Source organism: Heterodontus francisci, chromosome 9, assembly GCF_036365525.1.
Source record: "Heterodontus francisci isolate sHetFra1 chromosome 9, sHetFra1.hap1, whole genome shotgun sequence".
Lineage (NCBI taxonomy): Eukaryota > Metazoa > Chordata > Chondrichthyes > Heterodontiformes > Heterodontidae > Heterodontus > Heterodontus francisci.
In genome coordinates this window covers 37,691,909-37,715,890 of record NC_090379.1, presented here as the reverse complement: position 1 = coordinate 37,715,890, position 23,982 = coordinate 37,691,909, and the positions used below count along the sequence as shown (strand labels likewise).

Genomic DNA, 23,982 nt, shown 5'->3' with positions numbered 1-23,982 from the left:
TGTGTCGAGCCTGGTAGGCATTGTATCTCTCCTCTGCATCGCTGGTGGAGTTTCTCACCGGTGTCAGGAACTGTGTCCCCCAGAATCCACCCCTGGATCTGAGCCGGTGCAGTGAAGAGCAGCGGCACCTGAGAATGAGTCATAGCAGCTGCCTGGAAAGCGGGCCTACACTTGCATGAAATGCTTCCTGTGGTCACATACTAGTTGCATGTTGAGGGAGTAGAAGCCCTTTCTATTAGATATGCAGCTGGTTGTCCTGTAGACCCACTGTCTTCTCTGGCCTCGAGTGCACCTTGGTGGTTGCTTCTGCTTATGTCTGGGAGCTTCCCCGTGGGATGCGCCTGCCTCTTGGGTTCTGCCTCCAGCAGATATGGCTCCTCACAGCACATGGATCAAGAAAGACAGGGTGGACCATCCCATCTGTATGCTGGGGGTTTAACTCGGTTCCTTCAGTAGGTCAATGGCACCTATCAGGGCAGAGAGTGACACGAATTGGGGCTTCAGCCGCGTTCTGGCATCACCTATATGGTAGGGTATAACATCACCCGTCCTAGCTTTAAATAAGAGCGGGGCAGCATGACCACAGTTATATTGTTGCAGTTGCCTGGATTGGATCACTGGCAATGTGACCATAAAATGGCTGCCATTTGTGGCCCCCATCCCACATAAAGGAGTCATGGACTGCCATTGTTCCACCCCCCTCCCCCAAACATCGTTGGCTGAATGCAGGGTCAGCCCCTGACTCCCAACACCCCAAACTTTCATGGGTGCAGAGTGGCCCACTTTACAGAAGAAGGGTAAGGGGTTCCTTCCTTCATGAATGCAGAGTTGAGACCCCCTTCACAACACACACCCTTCACAGACTCCAAGGACTGAAGCCTCAGTGCTGCTGGCTTTTCTCAGACGTGAAATTGAAGGCACATGAGTGCCGCAAGTCCAGCTGAAGATTGCGACCTGATGGCTGAACTGCAGCGACATGCATAGTAATGTCTGGTAAGCAGCTATTTAAATATTCAAAAATGGGTCCCATCGCCGAGCGGTGGTGGGGTGGGGGGGTTGCTGCAACAGAGCCTCGCTGCTGCGGGGAAGGTTGATCTGGCACTGCTGGTATCAAGCTCTGTGGCGTGCCTCTCCCAGGCCCATCTTCAAGCCCCCAACCACTCCCAGCCACGGATTACGACGTCGGGAGCTTGGTAAAATCCAGCCCATACAGAGAGGCACTGGACTAGAAATTAGATAGTTTAATTTTTTGGGCATGGGGGAGGCGGTGGTTCACAGTTCGTAACCTGCCAGTGCTCGTTCAGATCAAGGTGCGCAATGCTCAAGTTTGGTGTACTTACCTCACCTGAATAATTGTAGTATGTTGCTGAGTAGGTCAACCGTGCGTTCAGCGGGGGTGGGGGGGTGGTGCCTGCCAGCGGCATTGTTTGGAAGCCACGTGATGCAGCCAATTTGCTCTTCTTAAAGACAAACTGTCCCTCTTAAAAGGAAGCTGTACTGAAGAATGTTGCTGTAATTTAAATTACACCAAACTGAAAATCACGGCATAGAAAATGTTCCAGAGTAATGAATGCAGCACTGGAGACGTTAGTGGTGAAGGTGGGCAGGAGGACAGACACCATGGTTTTGCGGGGGCCCATGAGGCCCTCAAGAACCACTCTCAGAGAGAATGGGAGCAGGTGGTAAGAAAGGTTAACTCCTGAAGTCTGGACCTGAGGACCAGCAGCAGTGCCATAAGAAGTCTAATGGCCTCACCCAGGTGATCAATGTGAGTGAATGCATCTCCATGTGACATATCCTGCCCGCCACACCACTAACGTCTCTCGTGCTGCTCAATGCACCTCACACCTATCATTCAAGTAATACCAGTCCCTTGCACTCAGGGCTTAGGTCTAACAATCCGAAACTCCACCCCACCCTCACGCACCTACACTGCTCTCAGCCTCACACCCACCTCTTGCTGCCTCCACATCCCTCCAGATATTCAGCTGTGGCAGGCACATCACCCAAACACAGTGTTAGACAACATGCACTCTGCCCTCTTTCTTGCAGGACCAGGGGTCACAAAATAGAAGGGTGCAGAGCAAATTATCTGGGGAGACAAGGTCTCCTGCATCTCCTGAGCCCTGCAGAGGAGATGATTGTCCGCATCATGGGGCTGACTACAACAGGGTCCGTCGCATCTGACATCACTGAGAACATTGAGGAGGATCTCATTCCTGTTTCAACTCTCAGCTCAACCTCATCCTGTCCGGCATGATGAGCAAGCTGCTGATGGTATGACCATGACCTCTTGCTTCCCATACCTCCACCACTTCCCTCGCACCAACCTCCCCCTTCTTAGTTCCTGCTTTCAGACACCTAAAAACTACCATAATAAAAGCAAAATACTGCGGATGCTGGAAATCTGAAATAAAAACAAGAAATGCTGGAACCACTCAGCAGGTCTGGCAGCATCTGTGGAAAGAGAAGCAGAGTTAACGTTTCGGGTCAGAGACGTTAACTGCTGAAGAGTCACTGTCCCGAAACATTAACTCTGCTTCTCTTTCCACAGATGCTGCCAGATCTGCTGAGTGGTTCCAGCATTTCTTGTTTTTACACCTAAAAGCTACCGCCTGCCCAGCTGCAGCAGCCCCGTAAGGAGGAAAAAGAGCAACAGCACAGCACTACTGAAGAGGCCCTGTCACTTGATCTGACACTTGCAGCCACCAGTTCAGATATTGGCACTTTATGTACCTTGAAGGCTAGTAGAGCTGGAATGAGCATATGGTAAATCAGGGTTGTCCAACCTTTTTGCATGGGGGGGGGGCCCCATTACAAATTTTTTTTTATAGAAGTCCAGTGCGACAATTTCAGAAAGATAGTCATTAAAAAATTATGTTAATATTAATCAAAACAACAACAAATGTGCATTTTTGTGAAGAAGGTTTAAATGACTTATTGACTTATTTATTGACTTAGTTTCTTGTCAGTATGTTGGATACTAATTTAGTGAGATACCTGGCAATTTTTGATTGCAGAAGTAGTCAGTGTTTGCCCATACACTTGTAGCGATGCAGAGTATTCAGGAGTGATCTTGATCACTCTCTGTGTTCCTTCTCTGTGTCCCCTCTCTCTGTTCCCCCCCCCCCCCATGTCCCCCATTCTCTGTGCCCACCTTTCTCTCTCTGTCCCTCTCTCTGCCCCCACACTCTCTCTCTGCCCCCTTTCTCTCTCTATCTCTGTCCCTCTCTGTCTCTCTCTGTCCCCCTTTCTCTCTCTCTATCTCTGTCCCCCCCTCTTTCTGACCCCTTTCTCTCTCCCTGACCCCTTTCTCTCTCTCTGTCCCTCTTTCTCTCTCTTCCCCCTCTTTCTTTTTCTGTTTCCCCCCTCTCTCTCTGTTCCCCCTCTCTCCCTTTCCCCATCTCTCCATTTCAACCCCCCCCACCCCCTCTTTCTCTTACAGTTGCAGAGAACAGGAATGCTCAGCACAGCAGCTTTGTGGTTGGTCAGTTTTTTTTTAAAAAGCGCTGTAAATTCACAGCTGACAGGTGCTGCATGAGAGGGGGAACAGCGTTTTCTGTACTTCGGACAGATTCAAGGTTTTCCAGTGGGTTCCGACCATATTTTTAAAGTGAACACCTGCCAGCTGTGAAACTGACAGTACAATTTTTTTTAAAAGCCGGTCTGGAAGAAGAAATCAATCAGAAATTTCTCATCTCTGAAATACATCAGCAGGCCGGATGGAAACCTTTGGCGGGCCAGATCCTGGCCCTTGGGCCGTATGTTGGCCAACCCTGTGATAAATCATTCAGGCTGCAGCCAGGCCAGGGGTAAAGCATGTGTCATGGGCCAGCTCATGGAGGGTGAGGTCACAGATGAGTTCTGCTGCAGAGGGCTCAGATGTGTACCTTGATGGGACGGCATACAGGAGAGCGCTGATGGGCATGTACACTAAGGTGCTGAGTACATTGGATGGCCTGCCAAATAGCTTCCTGTCACTATCAAGAAACATGGAAGAGTCTGGGCCCAATTTTAACCTGTTCAAAACACACCAGTTAACAGAATTAAAATCAGGCCCTCCTGGCTCCAACTTGGCAGAGGGCAAGGTGCAGAGCTTGCCCTCTTTGCAATTTCTGCTCCATCTTCCTGTGGTGATGCTGACCCAGAGGCACTGCAACTGCAGCCTCCATACCTGTCGTAGCCTTTGTATCGACAGGCCACCTACCCCTCTGCACACCCCCCCCCCCCCCCCGGCCCTGTTGTCAGGTGCAGCAACACTCTGGCAAATCTAGAAACTCACCACAGCACCACCAAAAACACTCTAGAATGCATCCAGGCATTGTGCAATAGAAAAGTTGAAAAAAATTACCTGCAATTTGGGTGCCTGGTCTTTTAAATAAATTGAGTGCTGGACCCATTTTGTAGCCTCAGGCCAGAAGAATGATGAATGAATAGGTAAAAAGGACCTGCATGGTCCAATTTTGGAATCCTGGCACTACATCAGCCAGTTTTCTTCACCCTCCACATTCAACAGACCATTGCCCGCCATTTCTGCCACCTCCAGCTTCATTTCCTAAAGGTTTTTAAACCTGCATAATGTATACCCATTGAGTGGGTGAGGTAGCCAGGGCCAGATGACCATTCGGGCACCCAAAGTTCCGCTTCAAGGATGCTCACAAGTGTGAAATGAAGGTCCTACATGTCGACTGTCGCTCTTGGGAGTCACTAGAAAGAGGGAAATGGCAATACATCCTGTGGACTGGTGTGCACTACCACTATGACCAGTTGCTACAGCAGCTTGGCAACAGGCGCCAACGTCAAAAACAAATCTCACAGTGTCATTTGGCAACTTCACATGCAGCACTTGTGACACTGCCTCTCAAGGATTGGCCTTCACAACCATCAGCAAAGGTGCACCGAGAAGAAACCCCACCTAAGTGAATTGTTTGCTGCATGATTCCTGGGATGAGAGGGTTATCTTCTGAGGAAGGTTTGGACAGGTTGGGTTTGTGCTCATTGGAGTTTAGAAGAATGAGAGGTGATCTTATTGAAACATATAAGATCCTGAGAGGACTTGACAGAGTGGATGTTGAAAGGATGTTTCCCTTGTGGGAGAGCCTAAAGCTGGGGGCACAGTAAGGAGTTTCCCATTTAAGACAAATTTTTTCTCTTAGAGGATCCTGAGTCTGTGGAACTCTCTTCCCCGGAGAGCGGTGGAGGCAGGGTCATTGAATGTTTTTAAGGCAGAGGTAGACAGATTCTTGACTAACAAGGGAGTCAAAGGGTATCGGGGGAAGGCAGGAAAGTGGTGTGTCCACAAACAGATCAGCCATGATCTTATTGAATGGCAGAGCAGGCTTGAGGGGCCGAACAGCCTGCTTTTGCTCCTAGTTTATATGTATGAGTAACCCTACGCTTTAGTTTATTTTTAAAATATCCAATTTTAAAATTTACCTTTGTTTATGGGCAACATTCTTGAGTTCTAGAATTAACGATTTGTTGACCACTCAGTGAAGCTGATGCACTAGAATCACATAAAGTAGGAATCCTTTCCAGTGCACTCACTCTTTGGAGTGCCTGTTTGCCATTCTTAATAGAGAGCAGTCAGGTACCATCTGTTGACCAAGAGAAGAGTCTCAGTAAATAGAGCATTTAAAAACTGATCTTCTTCAACCAAGACTGTGGAGCTAATAAAACCTATTAGGGAAGTATTTAACCTTATCAGCCTACTCTGAGCTCTGAGATGGGAGTCTTTTTTTTGTGTGTGTGTTCATTTTCAGCTACTTGATACATTTTGTCCCAGAATAATCAATCTCCAGATCCCTGTAATTATGGAAGAATATTAATGAAAAGGTCTTTGACAATTCCAAAGATTAACAAATGCAAAGTGACAAAGTGCATAGAAGAAAGGGCTCCAACCTGAGAAGTATGTAGTCCTAGTCATGGTCATTTGGATGTTTTATAGCTCTAATTATAATTGATTGAAAGGTACTTGATACTATATCTGCATAATCATTAGGAATTGGAGATTGATTTTTTTTAACATTATTTTAGAAATCTCTTTAGAATTAAAAAATATTGTGCAGTCATGAAATTTTATATTCTGTAATAAAAACAGAAAATGCTGGAAATACTCAGCAGGTCAAGCAGGATCAATGGAGAGAGAAACAGCATTAATACTTCAGGTCAATAACCTTTTGTCAGAACTGCAAAAATTTGGAGATGTACCAGTTTTTTAAGCAAGTATAGAGACAGGGAATGGTGGGGTGAGGTGGGGGAAGAACAGAAGGGAAGGTCTGTGAAAGTGTGAAGGCAGAAGAGATTAAATCCCAAGATCCACAAACAAGACTTCTCTGGTAGATCCATCATTTCAGCTTCCACCATCTACATCTTCCACTACTTGCCCTGCCAAGACCGTCGTGGTGGCAGTGTGGCGCTTATCACCCAATCACACCTTGGCCTGACCCACTACACTTCTGGCACTTTCTCCTCCTTCGAGGAGCTCACCTTGTTTCATCCTCTCACCTTTCTTTCAAAATCATAGTTCTCTACCACCCTCTCAAGTATGATAAAAATGTTCTCACCGAGATATCTTCACTGCTTTCCTCCCTCAGCCTTTGCACCGATTGACTTCTCATCCTCGGTAATTTCAACCTCCATCTGAACTTATCATGTTCTCCTCTGTGTTCACTGCCCTCATCTTCCCTAAATCTCTCCCACCATGTAAACTCCCCAACCCATATTCATGGCCACCTCCTTAACCTTGCCAGTTCACATGGTCTTTCTGGTCCTCTCGTATCAATTACAAATAAGACCATCTCTGATCACTTCCTTAGTTTGCTCACTGACCACACCCCCTTCCATGTCTCAATCCTACCTCCTTCTGAGTTTGTCCCTGGAAAAAACTATCCCCCAATTCACTTACAACTGCACTTTCAAAATTCCAACTATCCAACCTCCGGCCTTCTGTTCACACACCATTTCTGCAGCCACTGATTTGCTCAACGGCACTCTCACCTCCACTTTGATTCCCTAGTCCCCAGTAAAACCATTACTCTTTCTCACCCTGGCCGTTCCCCTGATACAGCCCTCATCTCCGCTCCCTTAAGTCCATGGGACATAGACTTTTTTTTTAGAGAACATTACAGCGCAGTACAGGCCCTTCGGCCCTCGATGTTGCGCCGACCTGTGAAACCATCTGACCTACACTATTCCATTTTCATCCATATGTCTATCCAATGACCACTTAAATGCCCTTAAAGTTGGCGAGTCTACTACTGTTGCAGGCAGGGCGTTCCACGCCCCTACTACTCTCTGCGTAAAGAAACTACCTCTGACATCTGTCCTATATCTATCACCCCTCAACTTAAAGCTATGTCCCCTCGTGTTTGCCATCATCATCCGAGGAAAAAGACTCTCACTATCCACCCTATCTAACCCTCTGATTATCTTGTATGTCTCTATTAAGTCACCTCTCCTCCTCCTTCTCTCTAACGAAAACAACCCCAAGTCCCTCAGCCTTTCCTCGTAAGACCTTCCCTCCATACCAGGCAACATCCTAGTAAATCTCCTCTGCACCCTTTCCAAAGCTTCCACATCCTTCCTATAATGCGGTGACCAGAACTGCACGCAATACTCAAGGTGCGGCCTCACCAGAGTTTTGTACAGCTGCATCATAACCTCGTGGCTCCGAAACTCGATCCCCCTACTAATAAAAGCTAACACACCATATGCCTTCTTAACAGCCCTATTAACCTGGGTAGCAACTTTCAGGGATTTATGTACCTGGACACCAAGATCTCTCTGCTCATCTACACTACCAAGAATCTTCCCATTAGCCCAGTACTCTGCATTGCTGTTACTCCTTCCAAAGTGAATCACCTCACACTTCTCCGCATTAAACTCCATTTGCCATCTCTCAGCCCAGCTCTGCAGCCTATCTATGTCCCTCTGTAACCTACAACACCCTTCGGCACTATCCACAACTCCACCGACCTTCGTGTCATCCGCAAATTTACTAACCCACCCTTCTACACCCTCATCCAGGTCATTTATAAAAATGACAAACAGCAGTGGCCCCAAAACAGAACCTTGCGGTACACCACTAGTAACTAAACTCCAGGATGAACATTTGCCATCAACCACCACCCTCTGTCTTCTTTCAGCTAGCCAATTTCTGATCCAAAGCTCTAAATCACCTTCAACCCCATACTTCCGTATTTTCTGCACTAGCCTACCGTGGGGAACCTTATCAAACTCCTTACTGAAATCCATATACACCACATCCACGGCTTTACCCTCATCCACCTGTTTGGTCACCTTCTCGAAAAACTCAATAAGGTTTGTGAGGCACGACCTACCTTTCACAAAACCGTGCTGACTATTGCAAATGAACTTATTCTTTTCAAGATGATTATAAATCCTATCTCTTATAACCTTTTCCAACATTTTACCCACAACCGAAGTAAGGCTCACAGGTCTATAATTACCAGGGCTGTCTCTACTCCCCTTCTTGAACAAGGGGACAACATTTGCTATCCTCCAGTCTTCCGGCACTACTCCTGTCGACAATGACGACATAAAGATCAACGACAACGGCTCTGCAATCTCCTCCCTGGCTTTCCAGAGAATCCTAGGATAAATCCCATCTGGCCCAGGGGACTTAACTATTTTCACACTTTCCAAAATTGCTAACACCTCCTCCTTGTGAATCTCAATCCCATCTAGCCTAGTAGGCTGTATCTCAGTAATCTCCTCGATAACATTTTCTTTCTCTACTGTAAATACTGACGAAAAATATTCATTTAACGCTTCCCCTATCTCCTCTGATTCCACACACAACTTCCCACTACTATCCTTGATTGGCCCTATTCTAACTCTAGTCATTCTTTTATTCCTGATATACCTATAGAAAGCCTTAGGGTTTTCTTTGATCCTATCTGCCAATGACTTCTCGTGTCCTCTCCTTGCTCTTCTTAGCCCTCCCTTTAGATCCTTCCTGGCTAGCTTGTAACTCTCAAGCGCCCTAACTGAGCCTTCACGTCTCATCCTAACATAAGCCGCCTTCTTCCTCTTGACAAGCGCTTCAACTTCTTTAGTAAACCACGGCTCCCTCGCTCGACAACTTCCTCCCTGCCTGACAGGTACATACTTATCAAGGACACGCATTAGCTGCTCCTTGAATAAGCTCCACATTTCGTTTGTGCCCATCCCCTGCAGTTTCCTTCCCCATCCTACACATCCTAAATCTTGCCTAATCGCGTCATAATTTCCTTTCCCCCAGCTATAATTCTTGCCCTGCGGTATATACCTGTTCCTGCCCATCGCTAAGGTAAACCTAACCGAATTGTGATCACTATCGCCAAAGTGCTCACCTACATCTAAATCTAACACCTGGCCGGGTTCATTACCCAGTACCAAATCCAATGTGGCATCGCCCCTGGTTGGCCTGTCAACATACTGTGTCAGAAAACCCTCCTGCACACACTGGACAAAACCTGACCCATCTAAAGTACTCGAACTATAGTATTTCCAGTCAATATTTGGAAAGTTAAAGTCCCCCATAACCACTACCCTGTTACTCTCGCTCCTGTCGAGAATCATCTTCGCTGTCCTTTCCTCTACATCTCTGGAACTATTCGGAGGTCTATAGAAAACTTCCAACAGGGTGACCTCTCCCCTCCTGTTTCTAACCTTGGCCCATACTACCTCAGTAGACGAGTCCTCAAACGTCCTTTCTGCCGCTGTAATACTTTCCCTGATTAACAATGCCACACCCCCCCCTCTTTTACCCTCTTCTCTGTTCTTACTGAAACATCTAAATCCCGGAACCTGCAACATCCATTCCTGCCCCTGCTCTACCCATGTCTCTGAAATGGCCACAACATCAGGATCCCAGGTACCAACCCATGCTGCAAGCTCACCCACCTTATTCCGGATGCTCCTGGCGTTGAAGTAGACACACTTTAAACCAAGTTCTTGCTTGCCAGTGCCCTCTTGCATCCCTGTAACCTTGGAAGATATGGCAGACAACCGGTTTAGTCGTTCACTGAGATAGCTGGCTGGACCACTTAAAACACTATCAGGTCCTGCTCTCATCTGCTAAAACTGCTCACTATTCCAGGATCAGCATGGAGATAACACCCAGCTTCTTTTCTCTACTGCAAAATATCTTCTTAAACCCCACTCCCTTGTCCCCTCTACCCTGTCCTCCAACAATAAGTGAGAAGAGGTCATGGACTTCTTTGTCACTAAGATCAAGCAGTCAGCTGCCTCTGCCACGTTCCTCTCTTCCACAAGCCAAACTTCCAGTAATGCTCCCTCCTGCCCGAGCCCTGAACTCATTTTTCTCTTGTTTCTCCTATCTCCTCTCATGTCCTCTCTGAGCTTATCTTGTCCATGAGACCCACCTCCTGCTCCCTCGGTCCTATTCTCACTAAACTGCTGATCACTGCTGGCCCCCATGTTAATTTCTCTCTCTCTTCAGCTGTTGTGGCTCTCTCCTTTAAATCTGCTGTCGTCATCCCTCACCTCAAAAAACCAACCCTTGACCCCACCATCCTTACAAAGTACTGTCCTGTCTCTAATCTCCCTTTCTGCTCCAAAGTCCTTGAACATGTCACCTCCCAAATCTGTTCCCATCTTTCCTCGAACTCCCATGTTTGGATCCCTCTGATAAGGTTTCCATCCCTGTCACAGTATTGAAACAGCTTTTATCAAAATCACAAATGACATCCTACGTGACTGTGACAAAGGTAAACTTTCCCTCCTCGTCCTTCTCGACCTGTGTGCAGCCTTTGACACGGTTGACAACACCACCCTCCTCCATTGCCTGTCCTCTGTCGTCCAACTGGGTGCGACTGCTCTCACCTGGTCCCATTCCTATCTATCTAATTGGAGCCAGAGAATTACTTGCAATGGCTTCGCTTCCTGCTCCCAAACTCTTACTTGTAGTGTCCCCCAAGAATCTATCCTTGGTTCCCTCCTACTTTTCATCTACATGATGTCCCTCGGTGACATCATCCAAAAGCGCAGCGTTAGTTTTCACGGTACACTTACAGCACCCAGCTCTAGCTCACCACCACTTCTCTTGACCTCTACTGTTGTTAAATTATCAGACTCTTTATCTGACATCAAATACTGGATGAGCAGAAATTTCCTCCAATTAAATATTGGGAAGACTCAAGTTATTGTTTTTGGTCCCCGCCCAAACTCCGTTCCCTACCAATCAACTCCATCCCTCTCCCTGGCAACAGTCCGAGATTAAACCAGTCTGTTCGCAACCTTAATGTCACATTTGACCCGGCGATGAACTTCCAACCTCATATTCACACCATCACTAAGACTGCCTATTTCCATAGACTTGACTATTCCAATGTAGTCGTGGCTGGTCTTGCACAGTCTACCCCTCATAAACTAGAGGTCACCCAAAACTCTGCTGTCCATGTCTTAACTTGCACCAAGTCCCATTCACCTATCACCCCTGTGCTCGCTGACCTACATTGGTCTTGATTTTAAAATTCCATCCTTGTTTTCCAATCCCTCCATGGCCTTGGCCCTCCCTATCTCTGTCACCTCCTTCAACTCCCAACACCGTATGAGATAACCTGCACTCATTTAATTCTAGCCTGTTGAGCATTCCTTATTTTAACAGCTTCCCCCAATGGTAGCCACACCTTCAGTTGCCTAGGCCCTAAGCTCTGGAATACCACCTCTACATCTTTCCACCTCTCTACCTCACATTCCTCCTTTAAACCTTAAAACCTACCTCTTTGAACAAGCTTTCAATTATCTGATGTAATATCTCCTTATGTGGTTCAATGTCATATTTTGTTTTATAATGCTTCTGTGAAGTGACTTGGAACGTTTTATTATATTAAAGGTCCTATATATATATAGAGCACCTTTAATGTAATAAAATGTCCCAAGGCGCTTCACAGAAGCATTTTATTTATATAAATATAATATATATATAAGTTGTTGTTGTGGTTGTTTAATCCTGTTCTTGCTTCATAGAACTGATTTCTTCCTATTTCAACTCTTTTTTTCCCCTCCTCCTGTCCAGTCTCTCTCCACCGACATCCACGACTCTTCAGTGCCCTCTGCCACTTTAACAGTTTCCAGTTTCCTGGCATTAACAGTCCTCTTTTCATCACAGATGCCCAATCCCTCTACACTGCCATCCCACACCAGGATGGCCTGAGGGTTCTCCACTTCTTCCTAAAACAGAGGCCAACCAGTCCTCATCTGCCACTGCCCACCTTCGCCTAGCTGAACTTGTTCTTACATTGAACAACTTCTCTTTTGGCTCCATTCACCTTCTTCAAAATAGAAAATTTTGTGATGGGAACCTGTATGGGTCCTAGCTATACCTGCCTTTTCATGGGATTTGTGGAACATCCTTTGCTGTAGTCCTACTCAGGTCCCCACCCTCACCTCTTTTTATGTTGATGACTGTATCAATGCCATTTCCTGCTGTTGCCCAGAACTGGAAAATTTCATCAACTTTGCTTCTAACTTACCCGACTTCACATGGTCCAGTTCCGACTCACCCTTCCTCAACTTCTCCGTCTCCATTTCTGGGTTTAGGCTATCGAGCAACAGTCACTGTAAGCCCACTGACTCCCACAGCTATCTTGACGACACTTCCTCCCACTCAGCTTCCGGTTAGAACACGATTCCATTCTCCCAGTTTTACCGTCTCCATTGCATCTGTTCCGACGAAGCCACCTTCCATTCCAGTGCGTCCAATATGCTAGAGTCTATTATAAAGGATGTGAAAGCAGAACACCTGGAAAGCATAAACAGGATTGGGCAAAGTCCAAAGGGTTTACGAAAGGGAAATCATGCTTAACAAATCGACTGGAGTTTTTTGAGGATGTAACTAGTCAGGCCAGGCACTGTGCAAATGACCACTGGCAACACCTATGCAGTCGATTCAGCTGGCCTCCGACACCGGAAACATCAGAGGAATGTATGACGGCATTAAGAGAGCTTTTGGGCCAACCATCAAGTAGATCGCCCTGCTCAAATCTAAATCAGGGGACACGATCACTGACCAACACAAGCAAATGACCGCTGGGTAGAGCACTACCTAGAACTGTACTCCAGGAAAATGTTGTCACTGATGCCGCCCTCAATGCTGCCCTGTCTCTGCCAGTCATGGATGAGCTGGAAGAACAGTCAACAAAATCAGAACTCAGTGATGCTATTGATTCTCTAGCCAGTGGAAAAGCCCCTGGAAAGAACGGCATTACCCCTGAAATAATCAAGAGTGCCAAGCCTGCTATACTCTCAGCACTGCATGAACTGCTTTGCCTGTGCTGGGATGAGGGAGCAGTACCACAGGACATGCGCGATGCCAATACCATCACCCTCTATAAGAACAAGGGTGACCGCGGTGACTGCAACAACTACCGTGGAATCTCCCTGCTCAGCATAGTGGGCAAAGTCTTCGCTCGAGTTGTTTCAAACAGACTCCAGAAGCTGGATGAGCGTGGCTACCCTGAGGCACAGTGCGGCTTTCGAGCAGAGAGATCCACCATTGACATGCTGTTCTCCCTTTGCCAGCTACAGGAGAAATGCTGCAAACAACAGATGCCCCTCTACGTTGCTTTCATAACCTTTGACCTCGTCAGCAGACGTTGTCTCTTCAGACTACTAGCAAAGATTGGATGTCCACCAAAGCTACTGAGTATCATCACCTCATTCCATGACAACATGAAAGTCACAATTCAGCATAGTGGTGCCTCATCAGACCCCTTTCCTATCCTGAGTGGTGTGAAACAGGGTTGTGCTCGCACCTACACTGTTTGGGATCTTCTTCTCACTGCTGCTCTCACATGCGTTCAAGCCTTCTGAAGAAGAAATTTTCCTCCACACAAGATCAGATGGCAGGTTGTTCAACCTTGCCCGTCTAAGAGCGAAGACAAAAGTACGGAAAGTCCTCATCAGGGAACTCCTCTTTGCTGACGATGCTGCATTAACATCTCACACAGAAGAGTGACTGCAGAGACTCATTGACGGGATTGCGGCCTAACCATCAGCCTCAAGAAAACGAACATCATGGGACAGGACGTCAGAAATGCTGCAACCATCAATATCGGCGACCACGCTCTGGCAGTGCTTCAAGAGTTCACCTACCTAGGCTCAACTATCACCAGTAACCTGTCTCTCGATGCAGAAATCAACAAGTGCATGGGCAAGGCGTCTGCTGCTATGTCCAGACTGGCCAAGAGGGTGTGGGAGAATGGTGCACTGAGTGTATCAAGCCTGTGTCCTCAGTACCTTGCTCTATGGCAGCAAGGCCTGGACAACGTATCACAGCCAAGAGCGACTTCTCAACTCATTCCATCATCGCTGCCTCTGGAGAATCCTTGGCATCAGGTGGCAGGACCGTATCTCCAACTTAGAAGTCCTTGAGGCGGCCAACAACCCCAGCTTAAACACCCTACTGAGCCAGCGGCGCTTGAGATGGCTTGGCCATGTGAGCCGCATGGAAGATGGCAGGATCCCCAAGGACGCATTGTACAGCGAGCTCGTCACTGGTATCAGACCCACCGGCTGTCCATGTCTCCGCTTTAAAGATGGCTGTAAATGCAACATGAATGAAGTCCTGTGACATTGACCCCAAGTCATGGGAGTCAGTTGTCAGTGATCGCCAGAGCTGGTGGACAGCCATAAAGGCGGGGCTAAAGTGTGGCGAGTCGAAGAAACTTAGCATTTGGCAGGAAAAAAGAAAGAAGCGCTAGGAGAGAGCCAACTATGTAACAGCCCCGACAACCAATTTTATCTACAGCGCCTGTGGAAGAATCTGTCACTCTAGAATTGGCCTTTATAGCCACTCCAGGCACTGCTTTACAAACCACTGACCACCTCGAGGCACTTACCCATTGTCTCTCGAGACAAGGAGGCCAAAGAAGAATATACAAGAACCAGTGGTTGTAGTGTATTTGGATTTTCAGAAGGCTTTTGATAAGGTCCCACATAAGAGGTTAGTGTGCAAAATTAAAGCACATGGGATTGGGGGTAGTATACTGGCATGGATTGAGAATTGGTTGACAGACAGAAAACAAATAGGAATAAACAGCTCTTTTTCCGGGTAGCAGGCAGTGACTAGTGGGGTACCGGAGGGATCAGTGCTTGGGCCCCAGCTATTCACAATATATATTAATGACTTGGGTGAGGGAACTAAATGTAACATTTTCAAGTTTGCAGATGACACAAAACTGGGGGGGACTGTGAGCTGTGAGGAAGATGCAAAGAGGCTTCAATGTGATTTGGACAAGTTGAGTGAGTGGGCAAATGCATGGCAGATGCAGTATAACGTGGATAATTGTGAGGTTATCAACTTTGGTTTCAAAAACAGAAAGGCAGATTATTATCTGAATGGTGATAGATTGGGAAAGGGGGAGGTGCAACGATTCCTGGGTGTCCTTATACATCAGTCGCTGAAAGCAAGCATTCAGGTGCAGCAAGCAGTTAGGAAGGTGAATGGTATGTTGCCGTTCATTGCAAGAGGATTTGAGTACAGGAGCAAGGATGTCTTATAGCAGTTATACAGGGCCTTGGTGAGACCACATCTGGAGTATTGAATGCAGTTTCGGTCTCCTTATCTGAGGAAGGATGTTTTTGCCATGGAGGGAGTGCAAAGAAGATTTACTAGGCTGATTCCTGGGATGGCAGGATTGACGTATGAGGAGAGATTGGGTCGACTAGGCCGATATTCACTGGCGTTTAGAAGAATGAGAGGGGATCTCACAGAAACCTATAACATTCTAACAGAACTAGACAGGCTAGATGCAGGGAGGATGTTCACAATGGCTGGGGAGTCCAGAACCAGGGGTCACAGTCTCAGGATATGCGATATGCCATTTAGAACCGAGATGAGGAGAAATGTCTTCACTCAGAGGGTGGTGAACCTGTGGAATTCTCTACTGCAGGAGGCAGCAGAGGCCAAGTCATTAAATATATTCAAGAAGGAGATAGATACATTTCCTAATGCCAAAGGGATCAAGGGATATGGGGAAAAAGCAGGAACAGAGTACTGAATTAGACTATCAGCCATGATCTTTTTTGAATGGCGGAGCTGGACTGAAGGGACGAATGGCCTACTCCTGCTCCTATTTTCCATGTTTCTATGTCTTCCTCTTAACTCGACTAAAGAGTGCCCTCAACTGTGTTTGTTTCATTTCACACACTTCTGTTCTCAGCTCCTTCCCTTCCCTCCCAGAACCACATATGCTGGAGGTAGGATTCTCCTTGGCCTCACCTTCACCCCACCAGCCTTCACATTCAACAGCTCATCCTCTGCCATTTCCGTGACCTCCAGCATAATGCCACCACCAAACACATCTTCCCCGCCCCTCCTCTTTTAGCATTCCGAAGGGACCATTCCCTCCGTGACATCTGTTATGATCCTGTAGTTTTTTTTCTGGGAATTCGTGGTGTACCTTTAAGGCTTGCAAAGGATCAGTACTGCTTTAAGAACCAGCATGCCTCAGGAGTTAGAGAAAATGCATTTTTGGTTGCCATTGGATACAGCCATTTGGAGACTGCAATTCAAAGGGTCCATTCTCGTTACTTTGGATACAGCCACTTGAACTGAGCATCACGTGATACATTCGTTACAGTTCAATTTTAAACTGGCTTTTTAGTTGAAGACAGTCTGTTTGAAGAGAACACCGACAGACAGCTGGTGTTAGTACCTGAAAAAAGAGCTCTCAGCTAGAGGCCTGCTCAGGTCAGGAAAAAGGAACCCGACCAAACCACAGCGGACCTGAGCCCGACCCGGCCCGAGTCCCTCCAATTTAGCCCCGGGCCCAACAGGCCCGACTCGACCCAAGCCGAGCCCAACCAACCGACCCGACCATCCGTTTACTTACCTTCCTGACACCAAACCTGCAGGAAGCTGCAGCGCATGCGTGATGACGTCATAGTGACATCATTCGCTCACTGCACAGACTCAGTTTCGTCCCAGACTCCCAGCTCAGGTAAGTTTTTTAATTTCAATACTTGCCAGCAGAGCACTTACTGTGTGCATCTGGCCCGAGCCGACCTGAGCATGACCCGGACTCGGCCCGACCTGACCCGAGCCTGAAAGCCAGACCCTGAAGATGAGCCCGACCCACACATGTCATTGGGTACCGTCGGGTTCGGGTCGGGTAGCAGGCCTCTACTCTCAGCCATTTAAACTGAAGGAAGAGAATTTTGTCTGTTTTATTATTTCTCAAAATTCTAAAAAAAAGTCAAGCCAAAACAGAGATCTCTGGTAATTTAAACTGAAGGAAAGGAGGTTAGACTGTGACAATCTTTCATCCCTCAAAAACTCTAAAGTCAAGTTGATTCATTTAGTAAGTGTTTGCAAGTTGTCTATTGTTGATATTCACTGAAGGAAGGAAAGCATCACTTACTGCTGGAATTAGATTATGGACTCTTCTACTGTGGAAGAACTGTAGAACCTTTTTTTCCCCATCGGATGACTGTGAGGACTTCAAGCAAAATTGGACTGTAAATTTGCAAGGACTCTAATTTTTTCTATTTTAAATGTTGTTTATATCTTCATGGTGTTTATGAATTTAATTTTTCTGATTAAGTAGTTAATTTGTTGATTTAAAACACCGGGTTTGGTTAGCATCATTTGGGGGTTAATGAATTGTACAATTTGGCTGGGTCTTTCTTTAATTTGGAAATTTTAAAATGATATGTTAAGCGATTTGTGGAGGGCCGGGATTGAATTAACATTGCGTTTCTCCCACCACAATCAGAATCGTATATTTTGATTGGGGGCTTTGTCTGGAGCTGTCGGTTGTAACACATAGCACAGTGGCGCAGTGGTTAGCACCACAGCCTCACAGCTCCAGCGACCCGGGTTCAGATTTGGGTACTGCCTGTGTGGAGTTTGCAAGTTCTCCCTGTGACCGTGTGGGTTTCCGCCAGGTGCAGGTTCATAGGTAAATTGGCCATGGTAAATTGCCCTAGTGTAGGTAGGTGGCAGGAGAATTAAGGGAAGGTGGGGATGTGGTTGGGAATATGGGATTAATGTAGGATTAGTATAAATGGGTGGTTGTTGGTCGGCACAGACTTGGTGGGCCGAAGGGCCTGTTTCAGTGCTGTATCTCTCTATCTATCATTGTCCACTCTTCAACTCCTCAATTACCCCCAACACCCCTCACTCTAACTTTTTCCAGTTCTGACAAAAGGTCAACTCCTTGAAATGTCAACTCTGTTTCTGTCTCTACAAATGCTGCCTGACCTGCTGAGTATTTCCAGCATTTTCATTTTAATTTCAAATTTCCAGCATCTGCAATATTTTGCTTTTGTATTGGCGCTTTATAATCCATTTGTTTTCTGGATACATTAGAAGTGTTATTAACGGTTGTGCAAAGCACCAAGGGAAATACATATTTAGAAAAATTTAAAGCTTGAAAGTAAAAAGATATAAAATGTATGGGCCAAAAGGCCATAAAAGTAAAATATACAGAACAGGTGCTGAGTTTACACATGGAAAAAGAAGTGTATATATACATTTGATGTGTGATACTTTGCAGTTCCATCTAGTGGCAAAGTGAGGAAGTTTATATAACTGTATATCAATCCAGGATTTCATGATTTGAGATATTGTCTTAGTAGCCATGGTAGTTAAAAGTCCTTTTATATCGAATAAAACTATTTCCAAAATAAATATTCTATTTTCTACAGGATATAGTTGAACTGGAAAAACTTGATTCACTTCCAAATTTGACAGAGCTTTCAGTTGATGGAAATCCTGTAAGTATTATGATTTTGATGATTTTGTTTAATTTACAAATTTATAAATTGGCTGTTCAATCAAAGTTCTTTTGTATCTACACTTTCCTTCAAAAAACACTTTACTTCAAATAGAAAATCTTTGGTATCAAGCAATGACTGCTAATCAATAAATTGACAAAAGCTAAACTTTGATTATATTCCCATGAGATGAGAGCCCTAAATATTTTCAGGGCCTGGAACAAAGTATGAAAGGGGCAGGTGAGGACAAATGGACATAAAAGTGGGATGCGACTCATAATACCAGGTCTCTGTCCCAAAGACCACATTTTAGGGGCGGGGCAGGCAATAGTTCCATATGCTGCATTGCAGCTTGATAAGTATAGGAAAAGTTAGTGCGGGAGAGATTGCGTCTTCCACTAGTCTCACTTCCATTGCCTGAAACTAACTGGATGTCTAGAATTCTGTAAGATGCCTAAGTCAAATTGACCTTCTATAGAGACTGATTTTTAACTCAAAATGTGTTTTAAGTTAGTCCTGCCAGCACATGATTGGCAAACTCTGCATTTTGCTCCAATAGATTGTACCATAGAACCTACATTTGTCCAGATTCCCAAGTCATCATGAAGGGGCAGGGAAGAGATGGTTGGAAAATGAAATTAGAAGGAAACTCATAAATGGTAACTCTCACTCACTTCCAGCAATGGACCCAGAACATTGGCAGAGGCCTGAGACTGGCCAAAAGACCAGACAAAAAGGAAAAGGTCAAAAAAATTGAAAATAGATATTCAGCCTTCATGTGAGACAAAAAAAAAGCTAACTAAAAGAAATGGTCAGTGTTTCTGTGCGCTGTTGTCTGTGGAAGGTTTTTAATAAATATTTTTTGTAGCATTGCTAATGTTGAGCACCAGGACACTCCATTCAGTTAATGGATAATAGCATTTCACGGAAAGACTAAATGCATGATGAAATCAATATAACAAACAAATTAGTGAAAAAATACACTTAAATATAATAAAGAAAATAAAATGTCTTCACAAAATACATGTTATAAAGAGCTATCTAATTTTTCACCACACAGTTAATGTTGTGATTCAACACCTTCCTTTGTTAATCACAAATCTTTTCCTTGCATGTGTTTTTAAAAAATCACGCATCTTTTAAAGAAGCTGTGTTTTTAAGTTTCTTCACTTTCGTAAATGTGCTTTATATAATGCTGCACTTTAAAGTAAGTCTTTCACAACAAGTTTGATGTTCCTGTAGATCAGTATTTTGTGTATTAAAGTACAATGCTGTACTATTCCTCATGTCAGTTTTAATCCATGATTTGCCCACATGGTGAGTTCCTGGTGGTTGCCAGGTTTCAAGGAGGAACTGTACATCGTAAGAGAGTCTCTTCCGTGTGAGGAGAAGAATCAATGGGTGAGTTACGCCAATGATGCTAGAGGCTTAGGAGCAAGTTATTGCTAAACCTCATTACTAGAGAATGATACATGGCACAGGACTTAAAGAAGGAAAGAAAGGACAAGCATTTTACAGTGCCTTTCATGACCTCAGAACACTCAAAACGCTTCACAGCTAATGAAGTACTTTTTGTAATTGTGTGTTAGGGCGGCACAGTGGCGCAGTGGTTAGCACCGCAGCCTCACAGCTCCAGCAACCCGGGTTCAGTTCTGGGATCTCCCTGTGTCTGCGTGGGTTTCTGTCGGGTGCTCCGGTTTCCTCCCACCTCCAAAGACTTGCAGGTTGATAGGTAAATTGGCCATTAAAAATTGCCCCTAGTGTAGGTAGGTGGTAGGAGAATGATGGGGATGTGGTAGAGAATATGGGATTAATGTAGGATTAGTATAAATGGGTGGTTGTTGGTCGGCACAGACTCGGTGGGCCGAAGGGCCTGTTTCAGTGCTGTATCTCTAAATAAAAAAATAAATAAATATTATGTAGAGAAATGAGGCAGCCAATTTGAACAGAGCAAGATCCTGTAACAGCAATGAGATAAATAACCAGATAATCTCTCAATGGTGTTGACTGACAGATAATTGTTGACCAGGACACTGGGAGAGCTGCTCTACTCTTCTTCGAATAGTGCCATGGAAACTTTTATGTCCACGTGAGGGGATAGACGAGCCACGATTTAATGCCTTATCCAAAAGACAATGCCTTCAACAGTGCAGCACACTATCACTACCACACTACAGTGTCAGTCTACATAATGTGTTCAGGTCTCTGCAGTCGGGCTTGAACTCTTGATCTTCTGACTTAAGAGGCATGAGTGTTACCATTCCAAGAACTCTGAAAGAGAAGATGAAAGTCATTTTCCAATGTTAGTACATAGTGCAAAGTCTTATATGAAGTTGCATAGGCAATTTTATTTACGCTCCAGTATCTCATCCAGGCAACCAGTTTTCATAAATGCAAGTATGGTACTGATCTTGTTACATTACTAGACTGATAAACTAGAGACTCAGTCTAATAATCGAGAGAACATGAGTTCAGATCTTTCCTTGGCAGCTTCAGAATTTGGATACAGTTTTTAAAACATCGGAAAATGAAAAGCTGTTATCCGTAAAAAGTGACCATGAAGTTGTCTGATTGTTGTAAAAACCCAAATGGTTCACAAATGTCCTTTAGTGAAGGAAACCTGCTGTCCTTACCTGGTTTCATCTCTATGTAACTCTAGGCCCACACTAATGTTGTTGACCCTTAGCTGCCCTCTACAAAGTGCTACAAAAGAATTTCAGCAGTTTGAGAAGCAGGTCCACAGCCATCTTCTCAGGGCAACTAGGGATGAGGAATAAATGCCAGCCTGGCAGCAACCGCTACATCTTGAGAATGAATAACAAAAGAATTTTGAAAAAGAAAGAAAGGCTTGCATGTATATAGCGTCTTTCACAACCTCAGGACATCCCAAAGTGCTGTACAGCCAATGGTTATTTTTGAAGTGTGATCACTGCTGCAATGTAGGAAACGAAGCAGCCAAATTGTGCGCAGCAGGTTCTCACAAACAACAATGTGCTAATGACCAGAAACTCTGTTTGTGATGTTGATTTAAAGATAAATATTAGCCAGGGCACCAGGGCAATTCCCCTGCTCTTCTTGGAAATAGTACCATGGGATCTTTTATGTCCACCTTATAAGGCGGACAGGGCCTCGGTTAAAAGTCCCATCCGAAAGATGGCAGCTCCGACATGCAGTACTCCCTCAGTACTGCACAGGACTGTCAGCCTAGATTTTTGCTTAAGTCTCTGGAATGGGACTTGAATCCACAACTTTGTAACTAAGGAGAGAGCGTTACCAACTGAGCCACAGCTGACAACTTTGTCTCAACTGGGTTTCATCTGTAAATTGTATAAAATATTACAAAAATTGCAACTTTTGTTCTTCAAAAATTAAAATTTTTATTCTTTAAGAATTACATTTTTTCCACAATTATAATAATTTCCCATGACCTACAATAGTGTTTAAAAAAGCTTGGTAAACGTATGTCCATTCAGTCAGTATTTTTAAAAAGTTATTTAAGTGTCAACCAGCACTACATTCAAATTTCAGCTATGTACATGGTTATGTCGAAAAATGTGCCATAATTACTTTTTACTTTTCTGGTGCTTATATACCAATTCTGATTAGCAACTTCAGTAGTACCACTGTCATACAAACTGTACCTCTTGCACTTCTCCATGTAGTGGAATGATTGAGGAATCTATACTGTAATATAAACATGAGGATTACTTCCAGTGTCTTTATAAGAGATGCAGTTCCAGCTTTTTCTATTTGCAAAGCTTTTATGAGAAATGTCTGAAATTCCTAAGATAGTAATCATCATTAGAGGTGCACAAAAATTTTATGCTTTTTTTTTCACACTTTCCTGACATCATTGGCTTCCTGCTGGGGTGGAGTCTCAATAGTGCCAGGCATACTCTAGTATCTCATCCAGGCAACCACTGAAATGTGAACTTGATAGTGATACAAAGTATATCAAAATCAAGCCCAAACCAGTTCTCAGTCACATGCAAGTGAGATTACTGTCCAGCAAAGAGGAGGAGGATCTCTCCCCGATTCTCTCATTCTTAACTTCCGGCACTGAAACTGATTGTAGTTTCCAGGCGTTGTCGCACCTGAGATCGATTAACTCAGCACAGAATAACGATCGAGCTTGGATATTTTATGTTCCGTCTGTCTCAGACCGTTATTCAATAATCTCCCTAAACTATCTGAGGAGTTCAGATTACATTTTTTAAAAACAATCACTTAATCATTTACTATTGTTTGCAAAGGTTTGGATCAGTGGGTTTACAAGTTACAAATAAGAGCAATTCTTGTTGAGCGAGCTATTGATTTGAAGATTCTTCACAATAAAAGCAGCTCTAAAATTAATAAAATGTGTGAAATCTTGATGCAGTATGTGTTTCTACTGTCTTACCTAAATAAATGCATTGTTGAAACCCTGAAGAAAAAAATGAGGCTTTTTTCAGATGACCGTGTAAATTATTTTGCAGGTCTCTCGTAAAGTGTTGTATCGTCCATTCCTGGTGTTTCGATTGACAAGGCTCCAGATATTAGATGGTGTACCAGTCACTGTGGATGAGAAAGAAAGAGCTGAACTTCTATTGTGTGAGCACAATGTAAGAATTTTGTTTGTTTAATGGCTAGTGGATTTCCTGTGAGCTGAACGCACTATATTATAACAGGGCTAATTTTTTTTATTCGTTCATGGGATATGAACGTCGCTGGCTAGGTCAACATTTATTGCCCATCCCCAATTCCCCTTCAATGAGGTGGTGAGTTGCCTTCTTCAACTACTGCAGTCCTTGGGTATAGGTACACCAACAGTGCTGTTAGAAAGGGGTTCCAGGATTTTGACCCAGTAACAATGGAGGAACAGCAATCTAGTTCCAAGTCAGGATAGTATGTGACTTGGAGGGAAACTTGCAGGTTGTGATGTTCCCATGCATCTGCTGCCCTTGTCCTTCCAGTTGGTAGAGGTCGTGGGTTTGGAAGGTGCTGTCGAAGGAGCCTTGGTGAGTTGCTGCAGTGCATCTTGTGGATGGTACACACTGCTGCCACTGTGCATCGATGGTGAAGGGAGTGAATGTTGAAGGTGGTGGATGGGGTGCCAATCAAGCAGGCTGCTTTGTCCTGGATGGTGTCAAGCTTCTTGAGTATTGTTGGAGCTGCACCAATACAGGCAAGAGGAGAGTATTCCATCACACTCCTGACTTGTGCCTTGTAGATGGTGGACAGGCATTGGGGAGA

The 23,982-nt window shown here is 45.0% G+C and overlaps 1 protein-coding gene across 18 annotated transcripts in view; it reads left to right on the top strand.

The window, feature by feature from the left end:
• lrrc9 (leucine rich repeat containing 9) overlaps positions 1 to 23,982 on the top strand; it is a 306,547-nt gene that overhangs the window by 254,644 nt on the left and 27,921 nt on the right. For 15 of the 18 annotated variants that reach the window (XM_068038808.1, XM_068038817.1, XM_068038818.1 and 12 more), the window contains 2 exons: positions 18,682 to 18,750; positions 23,226 to 23,351. In XM_068038808.1, coding sequence (XP_067894909.1) covers positions 18,682 to 18,750; positions 23,226 to 23,351 — 195 coding nt within the window. Of the gene's footprint in view, positions 1 to 18,681; positions 18,751 to 19,430; positions 19,556 to 20,042; positions 20,152 to 23,225; positions 23,352 to 23,982 lie in introns of those variants that run through there. The other 3 variants (XR_010975669.1, XM_068038819.1, XM_068038821.1) reach the window with 3 other exon arrangements.